The sequence below is a fragment of the Lithobates pipiens genome, unplaced genomic scaffold (genome assembly GCF_037356315.1).
Source record: "Lithobates pipiens isolate NorthernLeopardFrog02 unplaced genomic scaffold, aLitPip1_a1.2 Scaffold_16, whole genome shotgun sequence".
In the NCBI taxonomy this organism is placed as follows: domain Eukaryota; kingdom Metazoa; phylum Chordata; class Amphibia; order Anura; family Ranidae; genus Lithobates; species Lithobates pipiens.
This window is the reverse complement of record NW_027507748.1, coordinates 501,903,140-501,919,453: the sequence shown is the minus strand read 5'-3', so window position 1 is coordinate 501,919,453 and position 16,314 is coordinate 501,903,140. Positions and strand designations below refer to the sequence as shown.

At 40.1% G+C, this 16,314-nt stretch overlaps 1 protein-coding gene across 2 annotated transcripts in view; it reads right to left on the bottom strand.

Annotated features, from left to right (window-relative positions):
- The window catches only part of KLF12 (KLF transcription factor 12), a 271,940-nt gene that overhangs the window by 60,877 nt on the left and 194,749 nt on the right, over positions 1–16,314 (bottom strand). For both annotated transcript variants that reach the window (XM_077483121.1, XM_077483120.1), the window contains exons 3-4: positions 8,573–9,110; positions 2,680–2,815 (exon numbers count right to left, since the gene is read on the bottom strand). In XM_077483121.1, the coding sequence (XP_077339247.1) occupies positions 2,680–2,815; positions 8,573–9,110 (674 nt within the window). The remainder of the gene's footprint in view (positions 1–2,679; positions 2,816–8,572; positions 9,111–16,314) is intronic.

Sequence of the window (16,314 nt, the reverse complement as noted above, 5' to 3'; positions counted from 1 at the left end):
GAGTACAGAGCAGTAACTCAGAGCAGACCAGAGAACTTAGCAGGTCTCGGGTGTAGAGCTGGCACAGCTGCAGCTTGGATTGATGTTGCAGCCATCTAAATGAGTATTTATGTTTATTTTTTTGAATCTCGCATGTCACTTTTAACAAAAGAACATACATTCTACAAAAATAATTATGCTAAGTTAGTGTGTGCTGTAAATCGCCACCAGCATGTTCTGTTGCTTCCTGCTGCAGGAATTTTGTTGAAGCCTAGAGCTGTAACTGCCTTATTGGAAACTTCCTACCCACCTCTAATTGGTCTCAAAAACTATATGTCACATTCTTTAAATAAAATATGTACGTTTCCAGCCTTGATTGTATGTCTTGGCTCAGCTAGAAAGGAAGGCTGACAGAAACATTACAATGCTGAAGTTCACAGGCTACCAATGAGGGAGAAAGGGGGGGGGGGGGGATAGCAGAGAGATAAGACACTATCATTGTTTGAAAGCTTAACTCTTTATGCCTTCCTGGCCAGCAGAGTTTGTCCTGTCTGCTTTTCTTTTCTCCCTCCCTAATCTGTGTTCACATCATCTGCGTCATTCCTGTTGCTTTCTTCCCCCTTCAGAAAAAGTAAATCTTAAAGCTGTCACCAGATCAGGCTCTAGTGGCTCTGATTATAGGCACAGCACTGAGAATAGATTGTGGCCCCGACCTGTTACAAAGTCAATTAAGTGGCCCTTGCGCTTCAAAAGCATGGGCACGCCTGCTATAGAAGGTCTATTTTATGTCCCCAAATTTACACTTTGATTGGCGCCACTGCCCTGAACTCAGTCCCACATGAGGAAAGAACACCTGCTTAAGAGCCTAAATCAGACGGTTCTCATGCTTATCACTTTACACAAGCCTAGCCCAACCTTTTAATTTGTAGGTCTTATTATTTGGTAAGCTGTCCTGTGTACCATTTGGTGAAGGTGTTGATCACTGTCAGTGGGGAAGATTGAATGTTTTCTAATTCTATTATGGTGTACCTATGGAATTTTTTCAAACTGTGTATTTAAAAAAAAAATAAAGTGTATAATAGAAAACAAATATAAAAAACAGCTAAAGACATATAAACCAGTTATTTTATATAGTCCATGTTCAGATTTAGCATTAATAGCACTCTAAATAGAAAATTATTAACAAAAAAAAATACTTTTAAATTAAAGTAAAATACATTATTTAAACAGGTAGCAATATTTTTCTCAACCAACAATTGAATATAATGTTGCCCACACTTGTACATGTCAATTATAAATTCTATCCATATTCTATAGAAATAATGCAGTAGATAATGTGATTCATTTATCTCTGATACTGTTGTGCTCAGCTGCTAATTATTCAGCATTTATCATCTAGCCATGAGATTGAATTACAAAGTACCTTAATGTGATCTAAAGCTGGAATTCGTGTTAAATCCTATTTGTCTTAACATTAGTTGCAGTAAAAGTAGAATGCAAATAATCAACTGAATACCAAACGAAATATAAACAAGCAAAACAAACATAGAAAAAAGAAACAAAATGTCAAATGAAAGTCACATATAAATCTGCAAACTTCTCCTTCAGGCTACTTTCACATTTTTGCATGGGGTGTTAAACAATCCTGCTTGATTAGGTTTACTACAGTTTCCAATGAAATGCACTGTCCATGGGGGTGAATAATAAATTGCATTAAATGATATATGTAAAAGGTGCAAAGGTAGCCTAAAGGCCAAATCCACTCAGCATATCAGTTTTGGATGGACAGCCATTTCCCCAGGCCGCTACTAAGTAGAGGATAAAGTCATGCATTTCTGATGGCTCTTCTATGATGTTAAATAAGAAAATCATTTGCAAATGTATATGTTTGAATGATGTCTTGGTTATGAAAAGGCTCAAGCTCCATACACACTATCACAGTTTCTGCTGATTTTTTCCTTCAGATTTACCAAAACCATGTAATATGAGGTCAAACCTTAGGAGTTTCAAATTGTATGCAATCAGGCAGGATCTTGCACTACATGGTTTTGGTAGATCTGAAGTAAAAAAAAAGAAAAAAAAAATCAGCAGAAAATCTGATAGTGTGTATGCGGCTTTAGAATCACAGGCTACTGCAACATCTCTCAAAATTTGCGTCTCTATAAGTTAAATAAAACAGTCTCACTGGAGCAACATTGTATTCTGTGGTCACGTTGCATTCTTATATGTCACCAGCAGGTGACTGTACGGCTGTACTGTATGCGAAATATGTAATCGTGGGTCCTGAGACTGCAAAACTCCCTTGCTTCTACATAGAAGGGTCACACATGGCCGGTCTTAGTAGTTTACTTAAAAGGCCCTTTGCAGAAACCACCCCCCCCCCCAAAAAAAAAAAATCCTTTATAATCCTGTATATTTAAAAAAGTTTGAAAACAACTTTTGAAATTACATTAACATGTTTTTTTCTTTCTGCCCTCACTCTTCTATATTAATGCTTACATAAAGATTTTGTGATTGGGTTTACATCCAACTTAATACTGCTGGAAAACAACAAAGACGACCCTAGGGCTCAATTTTTTTTTGCCAGCAAAACAGATCCATTTTGAAAGCCCGGGACTTGCTGTTTTGTTGTGCATCTAATTGTCAATAGTGTAAAAGAGCTTTACCTTAGCTGTCAAAGTTCGAGAATAGGATACTCACTCTTGTACTGCCCGTGCTATGGAAAGAGCTGTAGACCCAGTTTCATTGACACTATCTAAAGTCACGTTTGGCAGGTCATCATCATCACTATCACTTTTTATCTGTCTAGGAGACAGTCCCCGGGGATCCATATGTGCTGGGGAGAGAAAATAATCCATTATAAATGAACTGTGCAGTAAAAAATAAATAAATACAATTGTCACTATACATTACTTTAGGCTTATCTAGTATGCATCACCATGTACTACAGCTGTATTATCATTATCCTATAAATATAAACATGGCAGTGGGCTAGTAGAAGTAACTACAAATTTCTGCTTTATGTAAAAAACATTAATCACATTTTGAAATATTGCTTAACCACATGCCGACCAGTGCACGACAATATACCTTGGCACAATGGCCCGTCTGGGAAAATGGGAGAACAGGTACGTACCCTTTAAGATGCGGAATTGTGAGCACACGTGCTGCAGGCTCCGTGACCATGGGTCCTGCGGACTCTATGTCCACCGGGTGCCCGCAATCATGTCACGGAGCGGAAGAACGGGCAGATGCAAGGCATTTCCCTGTTCTGCCTAGTGACATGACAGATCTATTGCTCCCTGTCATGGGGAGCAGTGTTCGCTGTCATGTGAGTAGTAGCCCATCTCCCCACAGTTAGAATCACTCCCTAGGACACACTTAACCCCTTGATCGCCCCCTAGTGTTTAACCCCTTCCCTGCCAGTTTCATTTACACAGTAATCAGTGGATTTTTATAGCACTGATCACTGTATAAATGACAATGGTCCCAAAATGGTATCAAAAGTGTCGGACGTGTCCACCATAATGTCTCAGTCACGTTAAAAATTGCAGATCACCGCCATTACTAATAAAAAGAAAATAATAAAACGGCCATAAACTATCCCTATTTTGTGGACACTATAACTTTTGTACAAACCAATCAAAAAAATGCTTATCGCGATTTTTTTCCCACCAAAAATATGTAGAAGAATATGTATCGGCCTAAACTGAGGAAATCAAAGACTGTGTGTGTTATTTGAGTACCATTTCGAAATAATTGTGTTTTTGTTAAGCCAAAGGTTATTCAAAGTGTTATTGTGATCATTTGATGAAGATTTTTATTTTGTTTGTTCACTTTGACACATTAGAATCGAAAAAAATCGGAACGTTTCATAATCGAAAAAAAAAGCGGTAAATTAGAAGAAAAAAAAAAAAAAAAAAGAAAACCAATTCCGAATAAGATTTGAACGAATCAACCAAATTTAACAAAACTAAGTAACTAGATTAACAAATCTAAACAAAACACTTTTTTTGACATGTCTTTTACTCTTTAGACAAAAACTTGCCGTTCGCAGCGTATAAGCCTCTCAGAGGAGATCTGGTTTATTAACATTTTCATGTCTCTTCTCTGATTGACTATGCCTGGGAAGGGGTATGTTCCCCTGACTACCATTGGTGGGGAGAAGGGGGATACCTCCTCCCACTGACAACAATGGAGGACGTAGGGGTTATTCCTCCCACTGAAGCCAATCTCTGGAGGGACTTTCCTCCCATTGGCACTGATGATCAAAATATCAGACTATTTTAGCGATCAAAAGGCCAACTCTCAGATAATTCACAAATAATTTTTTTTTAAATTTAGCAAGTTTGTGCATTACATTTTGACAAATTATAATTTGGATCCTCATAAAAATAAACACTTGAAACTGATACAATGAAATGGTACAAGGGCCACATATGACCTAAAAAGGGAGGGAAGGACAATCTAGCCAAGGCATGTTAGAGGCAGTAAGCTAAAACCAAATTTGGACCAAATTTGGACCACGTATTTTAGGTCAAATCCTTGCAGAAACTACATGAAATACTGGTTTATCTTATTAAGCAGGTATGAAATAAACTGTCAAGATTTTCCAACTATAACTTGTCTATAAGATTGTCAAGCACCAAAACTTGAAGAGTTCAGATCAGGCCACAATTCAATCCTCTGTATGTGTACTGCCTCTGCCACCATAGTAACATCCAGTAAACTGGTATTGGTTGCCTACTTCCAAGGTCCAAGTCCCCATTGCTCGCCTATCATTTCTAAAAACTCTGCTGACTGGCCACCTAACCAGAGCTTTCTCAGGGTTGATCAATGCCTTTCTTATATCAAAAGGAAATCATGATGTACACTGTGTAACAACCAATTATAGTTATATTATTAAGAGATGATTTCTAATTGTTTGCTATGGGTTACTCCACTTCATATAATATTTTTGCTCTGCCACTCAGTTTTATTTAATGAGCTTGATAAACTGTTACATTCTGAACCCACTGTACATTTTTTATTGTGCATTTAAAAAATATATAGCACAGGATCAAGAATATACACAGTAGTTTTTCCTTGTAGATTTGTTTAACTTTCTGCGTGGTTTAAATGCAAATATGGGCTTGTTAGACATAATCCAAGCAGGCATTTTACATTAAATATTCAGTGACCTACTACAATCTAATGGGGTGTGTTTATGTATGATTTTACAGAGTTGCAGGTTTTACTGAATAATTTTATATAATTCCACTTACAGGATACTGTATAAATTAAAATATGTAAAATCATCAAGTACTGCTGTGTAATTATTTGAATTTTAATGAGAGCTAGGTTGAAAATGTTATAAAAAAAAATGGCAAAAAACCTAAATGGGATATCAGAAGCTTCTGAATTAGTCAATAGGCTTGGTATAATTACTTGTTATAGAGGACAATTGACAGAGTTCCCATCTCCCTAACAGATGGGGTTCATCAAATAGATGGGAAAAGGGAAAGAAATAACCAGTGAGACAAAGAATGGCTTGTAAAAGTCTGGCACTCTGGCTTTTTGGGACTGTTGTCATTGGTTTGGTTCAGTTGAGTTTTTTCTTCTCATGTTCATGTAGCTTCCTTCCAGGTTTCTAGTTGTCTCCAACATATCAGAAACACATTAGCTTGCTTCTAACCAAACTCCTCTTTCATTAGATTGTAAGCGTCACCAACATTAAATGTGACTGCACATTTCAGATGGCACGTGTGAGTCGCATAGTGAATGAGGAGTCCGTGAAACAGGACCGTTTATCATAGATGAAAAACAGACTCGCAGACAGAGGGTGTCCCAGACAGCAATTAACCCATGAAAAGTTGAGAGAGTGCAGAACTTGGAAGCTAACAGGAGAGTAAGCAGACAATATGGAAAAAACAAGAGAATTCCTTTTGTTTCCAGTATCATTCAGATTCTGCACAGATTTATTTGGTGATTAAAAAACACTGGCGAATTCTGAGAGAAGCTTTTCCTAATGTTGAAGAATTTCAAGACCTTCCATTACCATCTTATAGAAGGGGATGGACTATAATACCCTGTACACACGATCGGAAATTCCGCCAGCAAAAGTCTGATGAGAGCTTTTGGTCAGGAAATGCAATCGTGTGTATGCTCCATCAGGGTTTTGCTGGCGGAATTTCGGCCAGCAAAAGATTGAGAGCAGGTTACGATCGGAAATTCCGATAGTCTGTACAAATTCTGACACACAAAATTCCTGCGCATGCTTGGAAACAATTCAACCCATGCTCAGAAGCATTGAACTTAATTTTATCGGCTCATCATAGTGTTGTACGTCACCGCGTTCTTGACGGTCGAAAGTTCAGCAAACTTTTGTGTGACCGTGTGTATGCAAGCCAAGCTTGAGCAGAATTCTGTCGGAAAAAACATCGAAGTTTTTTCCGACAGAAAATCGGCTCGTGTGTACGGGGCATTAGGGACATGGTTATCAAGTCATAATTTCAAAGTGAGAAAATGATGGGAGTACCCACATTTCTAGCTTCTAGGAGGAATGGTTCCTTCCCCTATCTTGTGTACAATGTTCCAGTATGCTTAGGGATAGCTCATTTACTCATCCCCAGTCAGGTAAATCTATTAACGTTAAAGGATTTTTTTACATGTCAGAGTACATATGTGATCTATATTTTAAAATGTCCATGTGGATTATATTATGCGGGGTGGCCACTCAGAAAATGAAGGATAGGATATCCCAGCACAAATCCTCTATCTGCTCTCCACAATCTGAATTACAAGTGGCTAAACATTTTAAACAGTGTGGGCATACTATTGCCCAGTTTAGATTCATGGTAATTGATCATGTCCCACATTGGCGGAGGTGTGGAAATAGAGAATTAAAATTGAGGGAAGTGGAATGGATTTCACAATTAGATGCTATTTATCTGAAGGAGTTGAATAAAGACTTTGATCTACATTTGTTTGTGTAAATATTGCTATGTTATTATTTACAGGCATCTATATGAAGTAACCAGAGACCCTGCCATGATATTTGTCCTCTGAATATTAGCTGCTATGTTTAATTGCATTGCATCTTAATTGAAGTGATTCAGGTGTTGTCAATTTCCAGTCCAGGAGCAATGTGTTATATAAAGAATATGCAAGTTTGCCTTGCATGCTTGTTATACCTGATGAAGTATCCTAACCAATCCGAAACTGTTGTAATTTTATGAGTTTGTAACCTCTTAATAAATCTACAAGGTGCTGCAGAATGGTAGTTTTTGTTTTTCTATATATTGGAAGTTGGTGATCTCAGTCTTCTGCTTTGCACCTGAACAATCCATTATTTGTTACACATATACCGTATATACTCGAGTATAAGCCGAGATTTTCAGCCTCTTTTTTGAGGCTGAAAGTGCCCCCCTCGGCTTATACTCGAGTCATCGCTGTCTGCCTGCTCGATCAGCGTATCGAGCAGACAGACAGCGGCCATTCTAACATTCAAACGCCGCGCCTCCGCCTCCGCCTTCGCCTGTGATAGGCGGAACACTGAATTTCCCAGCAGCCTGTGTTCCGCCTATCACGGACATCGTCTCATCCTCGTACTACGGACGAGGATGAGACGATGCCCGTGATAGGCGGAACACAGGCTGCTGGGAAATTGAGTGTTCCGCCTATCACGGACATCCGATAGGCGGAACAGCAGTCAGTGGGAAATTGAGTGTTCCGCCTATCACCGACGGAGGCGCGGCTTTTGAATCCTAGAATGGCCGCCGACGAAGAGCTGAAGGACGGAGGCTCGGCTCGGGACGGGACGGGCCGGGCCGGGACGGGACGCAGGCTGGACGGGACGCAGGCTGGACGGGACGCAGGCTGGACGGACACAGGCTGGACGGACACAGGCAGGCTGGACACAGGTAGGCTGCACGGACACACACACACACACACACACACACACACACACACACACACACACACACACACACACACACACACGGATGCATGGACACACACACACACACACACACACACGGATGCATGGACACACACACACACACACACGGATGCATGGACACACACACAGGGATGGATGGACCCACAGGGATGGACGGACACACAGGGATGGACAGGCATGTCTCACCCTCGGCTTATACACGAGTCAATAATTTTTTCCAGTTTTTTGGGGGTAAATTGGGGGCCTCGGCTTATATTCGGGTCGGCCTATACTCGAGTATATACGGTAAATATATATTATACATACACACACACATATATACACTTCCACATACACATACACGAAGACTGGAAGATGTGGACCAAAAATGTTACTATTAATACAAGGTACCCAGTAATTTTTATCCTTTGCTGTCTCTTTGCTAATTCTCTTTTACATTCCATTTTGCTACCAACTAAATATCCTTTGCTTGGCGAAAGCTTGCCTCTCAAAAAATGAAGTTAAAATTAAAGCATGCTCAACAAAACAATGCAATCGTTTTACATATTAAAAAACACATAAGCAAACCTTTTGTTTACATCTAATGCATTATATCAACAGATATCTCCATGCCTAAAAAGTAATATTATGTATTTAATTTGCTGCAATGCTTACCTTTAAGATGACTCCTACCATCCTCTAACAAAGGTACCACTATTGTAGAATTCATACTTCCTGGTGATCTCACAGCAGTGTAAACAACAGGAACTGACTGCACAACAACTGGTATACGATGTACATGACTCAGTTTACTAGACTGAAGATTCAAAGGACTTGAAGGTGGGACGGGGTGAATAATGTGCAAAAATTGCTGGCCACCGACCCCAGATGCAGAAGCCACAAGGGGCCCTGGAGTTAATACTGTTGGCACTGATGCTGTTGATGGTACCGAAGTTATCACGGTTGGAGATGAAACAGGACAGCTGGAGGAAGAAGAAGAATTCGAAGGTGAAGCTGCAGAAGTCGCAATGGACAGTGGAGAAGAAGATACTCCTCTTGGTGAGGTTCGAGCCTTGTTTATGGACAAGTCTACTGGCTCCGTCTGTGTTTGGAAATGGTCTGTGGCTAACAAGTCCTCTGGGGGCTCAGCCTTCACATTGTTGAGAAGAAGGGGTACAGCTTCCATATCTGGGTAGCTGTGGACTTTTGGAGACTGTAGGAGAAAAAAAATAGTAATCATTAATATAATTTTGTTTAAATGATGCCTACTAGGAGATACATATTTTCCATTATAAAAGTGTTTTTTTTTTACCTAGAATTAGAAAAGCGTGGTAGGTTCTACCATGGGTATGGTTGTCATACTATATATACCGATTTGGACAAAGTGACCGTGGCCAAACTTTGTTCCAGTTTACTGAATACTGATAATCCTGCAATAATTTATTCTAAGCTTGTGAAGAAAAAGCAAAATAAAATCTTATTAGATCATGAAATATGTCCATCAGATAAAGATCATATTAGCATTCATTTATTAACCATGCGATTATATAAAAATTCTATAAGAAAGCCTTTTTTCAGAGTCATGAACCTATTCTTTATTTATATTTTTTTCTTATTGTCTTATTCATTCCTTCAGGTTAACATGAAATGACACGAACAGGAATAAGCTGAAACAAAACATTAGCATTGTTAATGATTAGACAAACTAGGAATGTTTTTAGTTATAGGTCTGGTTTAAACTATCATACAGCTCGGCAAGAGGAGCTCCAAGAAGCATTAGACCTCAAGCACAAAGGCAAATAATGGGGATGAACTCACCTACTTACACATCTAACCCATCCATGCCCAAAACATAACAAACCTTTATTCCATTCTTAATAAAACATATATCATGTTTGTATTATTAAGTCACCATGTTTTGCCTAACTCGCAAGGTGTGAGGAGTTGAGCTTTTTAGATTGACTAATATGGTAAATGTTTTAAAAACTGCAGCAAACATGGAAATATTACCTAAGCAATTCATTGGATGGTAGCATTCGTTTTCCACCACTACCGGAATGCTGTTGGTCATCATGGACAACATCTCCATTTCTTCCATGCTCCATTCACTAATAACATTACCGTATTTATCGGCGTATAATGCGCACAGGCGTATAACACGCACCCTAATTTTAATAAGGAAGTTTTATGAAAGAAAAAAAACGTTCCACAGCCCCCTGCACAGCACACGGACAACCTGCACAGCACACAAACTCCTTTCATTATAAAGCCCCCCCCCCTCCCCCTGAACTCCCAGTCTCCTGGGACAGCACTGCCAGCATACTTTTAAAAGTTAAATATTATCGACAGCACTTTCTCATATAATGCTCCTCCTGTCTCACGCTCACTGTAAATAAAAGCTTCTATATACCTCAATTAACGTCGCTCTCTCATGGACCCGGTCATGTGACTCTCCTCTGCTGTTTCACTGATGGTCACATGACCGTTCTCCTCCTCCAATCAAAAGCTGCACTCGAGGAGGAGGCAGAGTGGAGGAGGAGAGCGGGCAGTACGAGTGGCGCTACTTGAGGTATTACAGGCTCCCATTTATATTGAATGTGACACAAGAGGAGCGGTATATGAGAAAGGGCTGTGAGTAATATTTTCTTAACTTTTTAAAGTATGGAAGCGCTGTCCCAGGGCAGCCAGCCTGACACCATCCTAATGGGTGGCACTTGGGGCGGACCACCCGATCCCGGCCCCTCATTGTTAACAAGAAAAAAATATTGGCGTATAACACGCAGGTACAGTTTACCCCCTGTTTTCAGGGGGAAAAAGTGTGTGTGCATGCAGGCAAAAACAATGATGTTTCCTATGTCAGTTCTGTTATACTGGTATTGTAAACTAATCAATCCCTCTGAATAGTAATCATCATCTCTTATTAGCTGTTGGGGAGGCGGAGGGTCTGGGCGTACCACACAGGCCCAAAGTATTTAGATTAAGGTTTTTTTGGGGTATGTATAGTACTACATCCAATGCCCATAACTGGTTATCAAACCAGAAGGATATGATCCTCTTTCTGTTGTAGTCTATTGCAGGGCTCAAAATTTCAAGTCTTGAGCTACTAGCCAGGCCTCAAAGGTTACTCGCCACCAGTGCCTCAATCTCTACCCTGCCTCGCCCCTAATTCCGCCCCTAGACATGCCTTCATAAATTCTCTCATTAAATGACACTTAAATGTTTTATGCAAAAATAAGTTACAAAAATATTATAAATATTAACAACTTTATCAGTGCAGCCTCATCTGTGCCCCTCAATGCAGCCTCACCTGTGCCCACCATTGCAGCCTCACCTGTGCCCACCATTGCAGCCACACCATGCCCACCATTGCAGCCTTGCCTGTGCAGAGGAATGCATGGCTGGAGGAAGAGGAAAGCCACGGGATAGCACGCTGTTACCGACTCTTACATTATAATTGTCGATCTGCTCGACACAGCCCCGCCTCCTCCCGACCTGCGCCTGTGATAGATAGAATGCATCACAGCATTGGACCAGCATTCTGTCTATCACAGGTGCAGGTCAGGAGGAGGCGGGGCTGTGTTGAGCAGAGCGATGACAATTATAATGTAAGCGGTGGTAACAGCGTGCTATCCCACGGCCCTCCTCTTCCTCCTCGGGGCGATCGCTGGGAGAACGGCTCCCGATCAACCACGCAGGCAGTGCTCTCCCCCCCCCCCCTCTCCCAGGCAGGCAGCCCAGCTCGCAAGCCCTCATTTTCCACTCGCAAAACGCGAGTAGGCGAGTGAAAATTTGAGGGCTGGTCTATTGTACCTTCAGGTCATTCAGTGCCATGCAACTGATAAGCCACAATTTGGCCTAGTGCCGAGGGTAATTGCAAAGGGGTACTGTACTATACTTACCCTTCCTACACACAGATTCCTAGTTATTCATAATTTCTGTAAGCCTACGAAGTTGATGCATATAATGCCTTTCGTAGACTCGGTCTTTGACGGTTCAAATAAGTCTGACTGTGGTTACAGTCCAGCTAATACAGTTAGTTACAGTGGTATTAGCTACTTAACGATTTTAAGGCTACCCATTGGCTTGCTCTGTGATTTTTCTCCTTGGCTATGCATCTCCTTTCCACAGGTTATAGATATGCTCTCCCTAGTATACTCTCAATCCACCTATAAAGCATGAGGCCATCATAGGACGTCCTCCCCCTTGCATGCCCCTTACAGGGTGCACACTGTGATCACCGATCCAAGTAAGGGGCCGGTCCCAGCCCCTTACCATGTGATCAGCTGTCAGCCAATGACAGCTCATCACGTGTGTAAACAAAAGCCTGGTAATCAGCTTGTGCTCGAGGGACATCGGTCCAAAAGAGGAAGGAGGCACTTCTGCCTCCTCCTCTGTGCCTCCAAGTGCCAACTACCGTTGCCCACCACTGCCACCTATCAATGCCCACGAATGCCACCTGTCAATGCCCACCAGTGGTGCCAATCAGTGCATTTGTGCCACCTAGCAGTACTGCCTTTCAGTTTAACCCATCAGTGCCACCCATCAGTGCCCACCAATGCAAAGTATCAATGCCCTTCAGTACCGCCCATCAGTGTCCACCAGTGCCACTCATCAGTACCCACCAGTGCTACCCTGTGCCCAGCAGTGCAGCCTCATCAGCGTACATCAATGAAGGAGAAAAATTACCTGTTTGCAAAATTTTATAACAAAATCTAAAAAAAAATAAAAAATTTTTTTTTTAAATTCGACTTTTTAAAAAATGTTAACAATAAATAAAAAAACCACAGAGGTGATCAAATACCCCCAAAAGAAATCTCTATTTGTGGGGAAAAAAATTATAAAAATGTAATTTGGGTACAGTGTTGTATGACCACGCAATTGTCATTCAAAATGTGACAGTACTGAAAGCTGAAAATTGGTCTGGACAGGAGGGTGGGTTTAAGTGCGCAGTAAGCAAGTGGTTAAAGTACACCTGTTATGAAAGTAAAATTGGTCTTCTATTGCGGACTTGCTTCTGAAAATGCTTTTTGCCTGTCTGTGTATGAGTTCAATACTTTAGCCACCACTACACAACAAGAATGTAAAATGTAAGTCAGAAAAAATTCATATCTGCATATCTCTATTCTGGTTTCAGTTTGGTTACAGATAGTACTGAGGCCATGGAATGAACATAACAGCCAGAAAATTATCCCCAGAGGGAGAGGTCAGCGATGGCAGCCTGCATAATCCTCTTATTTCCTTTAAGCATCATTAATCTGGCACCAGTTTAAACTATTATGAACAGGGATGCTATAAAACCACAGAGATTGCTTTCTTATGCTGCAGGATGCAAACTCCAAACAATTTTATAAGTAAATGATCTATGAAGAAACACTGAGTTATGATAACTGGACAATGACAATCCAATAGTTATGGGTACTTTATTATACTTTATTCTTCTCTTGAGTAGTGGTAAAACCTGTTACCAATGCCTGCACCAAGATTCAAATCAAAATCCCATTTTCTTTCCTTCAGTTTATTTAGCATATCTTCCCATCTATTATTTCTGTATGTGCTCAATTATGCCTTTACCCTGCAAAAGACCTTCACCTTTTATCTCAATTTGATGCTTCAGCCTGCAGGACTTGCCTTGAGCTAGGCATACAGTCTAGAATTCACTCTAGAAAGTAATCCTGAGAGCATGCAGTGATACTCCCAAAAGAGTTATTAAAGTATATGTCAACTCAAAATTTCATATTCCCGATATGTGCCTGCTGTACCATGAAAAAAAAAAAAAAAAAGTATCCTGTTCTTGTATCTGTATTGCTTCCTTTGTGTGAAAGATCTGGTGCTTTTTCCAGACGCTCTGCTTTCCTATTAAAAACTGATCACACTAGGCATGAGAATGCCATGCAGCCAATTTTCTGGCTGTGCTGAGAGTTCAGCTTGTCCTCCCACAATAATTAGACTTATGCTGATACTCCTACCCTTCTGCACATCCATTCACTGGAAGGTTCAGTGATCACTTAAAAAGCGGAAAAACCCACTGGGTTGAACCAAAAAATAAAATAGTGGTGTGTATTAGGCTTAATGAGGATTCTGATGACTTCTAGACTACAGACTTTCACTTAACAACCTCTGTAATGGGGCCTCCTCCCAACCACAAGCCCCATAACAGCTAGTTACACCAGGGCCATCTTAATAGCATCATGGCCCCCTGGGCCAAGTAATGCACTTGGGGCCCCTACCAGCTTGCCCCAATTTACATACCTACTTTCAAGAAAGTACATATAAATAGTTATTTTAAAGAAAAAGGCTTGAATGGGAATACCGGGTAGTCGCTCACACCAACCCCATACGTAGTTCCATTCAGCCATATAATGGATTGGACTATACCGGTACTTGGTAATGGACAAACACTAGTAAAATTTAAAATCGATAATAATTTTAATAAAGGTATAAAACAAAACAAAACAATGACAGAATATCATTTGAAGAAATACAATAATATGCACATCACAGTTAGAGTATTCCTGACGGAGTCTCCACAGGAAACATTCAACCATAACAGGTGCACAACATTTTCCTCGACTAGTTTCGCGGGAAAGGCCCGCTTCTTCAGGAGGATATCTATATGAAAATATCACAAACATTAAGCAATATATATATAAAAGAATACATGCTTAATGTTTGTGATATTTTCATATAGATATCCTCCTGAAGAAGCGGGCCTTTCCCGCGAAACTAGTCGAGGAAAATGTTGTAACTAGTATAGTCCAATCCATTATATGGCTGAATGGAACTACGCATGGGGTTGGTGTGAGCGACTACCCGGTATTCCCATTCAAGCCTTTTTCTTTAAAATTACAAATTCTGGATGATGGTACTTTATATGATATTATAACGGTATGGATCACAGGTGATACTCATAGTATGCGACATATAAAATAGTTGATAGAATTAAACATATATTCATTAGTACTTTCAATAAATTTGATTCTAATCAAAGACTAGTCAACACAAAGGGCACAGCACGGGGGGGGGGGGGTCAGGAGGGCACAATACTGGGGTCAGGAGGGCACAGTATAGGTTCTGGGACGCTTCCCCAGACATGATCATATCAGGACATTTTAGTAAAAAGCATGACTGTCCCAGCAAATCCGGGACAGTTGGCAAATATGATGTAATGCAAGATTATTGTGAGGACCCCCCACATACCTGTGGCTCCTGGGCAGTGCCCAGGTGTGCCCTTGCTCTAAGATGGCCCTGAGTTACACCACTGTTTGGCTCCTATGGCCAACATGTTACTTTTCTGGTAGTCGAGTTGTTTTGTCTTTTGCTAGTTTATGGATTCTTGACAGCACAATCTAATGACTTAAGTAAAGTGTATTGACTAAATACAGTAACTCATATCAGCCTGCCAAATTTAAAATAAACATGTACAGTACACCATGTACATGTTTTAAAACAAATAAAAATATATCAGACTGATAGCAAGTAACAAAGTCCTCTCCATGATTTAGTTCCAATTCCCTAATTTTGTTATATAGCTCCTGCTCACCTGTCTTCTCTCTAACCACTGAAGTAATTGTCATTTGACAGGTGAATGGCAGTTGGGCAGGAAAATTCCCCTGGTATCAAAGTGAATCTAAATCAAAGTGGTACACAAAGGAGGGAATTCGGGCGAATAAAGTTATCGGCAGCTACCTTCTTGTACCTGCTCTTGTACAAGATGTTTACTTGCGGCTTAAACATTAGCTTTAAATAAAAAAAAGCTACTACAATAAAGTAGTGGCTGAAATATTAGCTTTAAATCCAAAAGCTACTACAATAAAGACCCTCTGGTCAAAATGCAGCCTTTGCCAGCCCATTGAGCGGACAAGCCGCTGGAGAACGATTTCATTATGTAATTGTCATTTAAGCAATTGAATTAATAGCAAATGAGAAATGAGCCAGTGGCTGATGAGTTCTTTTTAAAGCATTCTACATGACTTGATATATGTATTAACTCCCCACTAAGTCATATTTCATCATTTATGTCCTATTTAAACATTTAATTGTGAACTACATTATGCAAGTATACATTGCACACTGTTTTGTGCACTGCATATAGAACTGATGACTATCTCTGATTTGAAACAGAAACCCAATTATTTATTACATGAATGTTCCTGTTAAACAAATATTCATAACAGTGTGCTGTTAATAGGATTTCTGTTAACAGTTTTGGATTAGGGATTTGTTGTAAGTCCAAAATGGCTCTCTTTTTCAGATGAGTAAAATATATTTTTTGTGGATGCAGCAAATTATATTTAAATGCTTCAAGAACCCAATTTTTCTTTGAATCATACTAATAAAGCAGTGAATGTGACATTCACCAAACATTCATTGCAGGAGAATCTTCCCAAGTAGAGACCTTTTAAATTACATTTATTGAC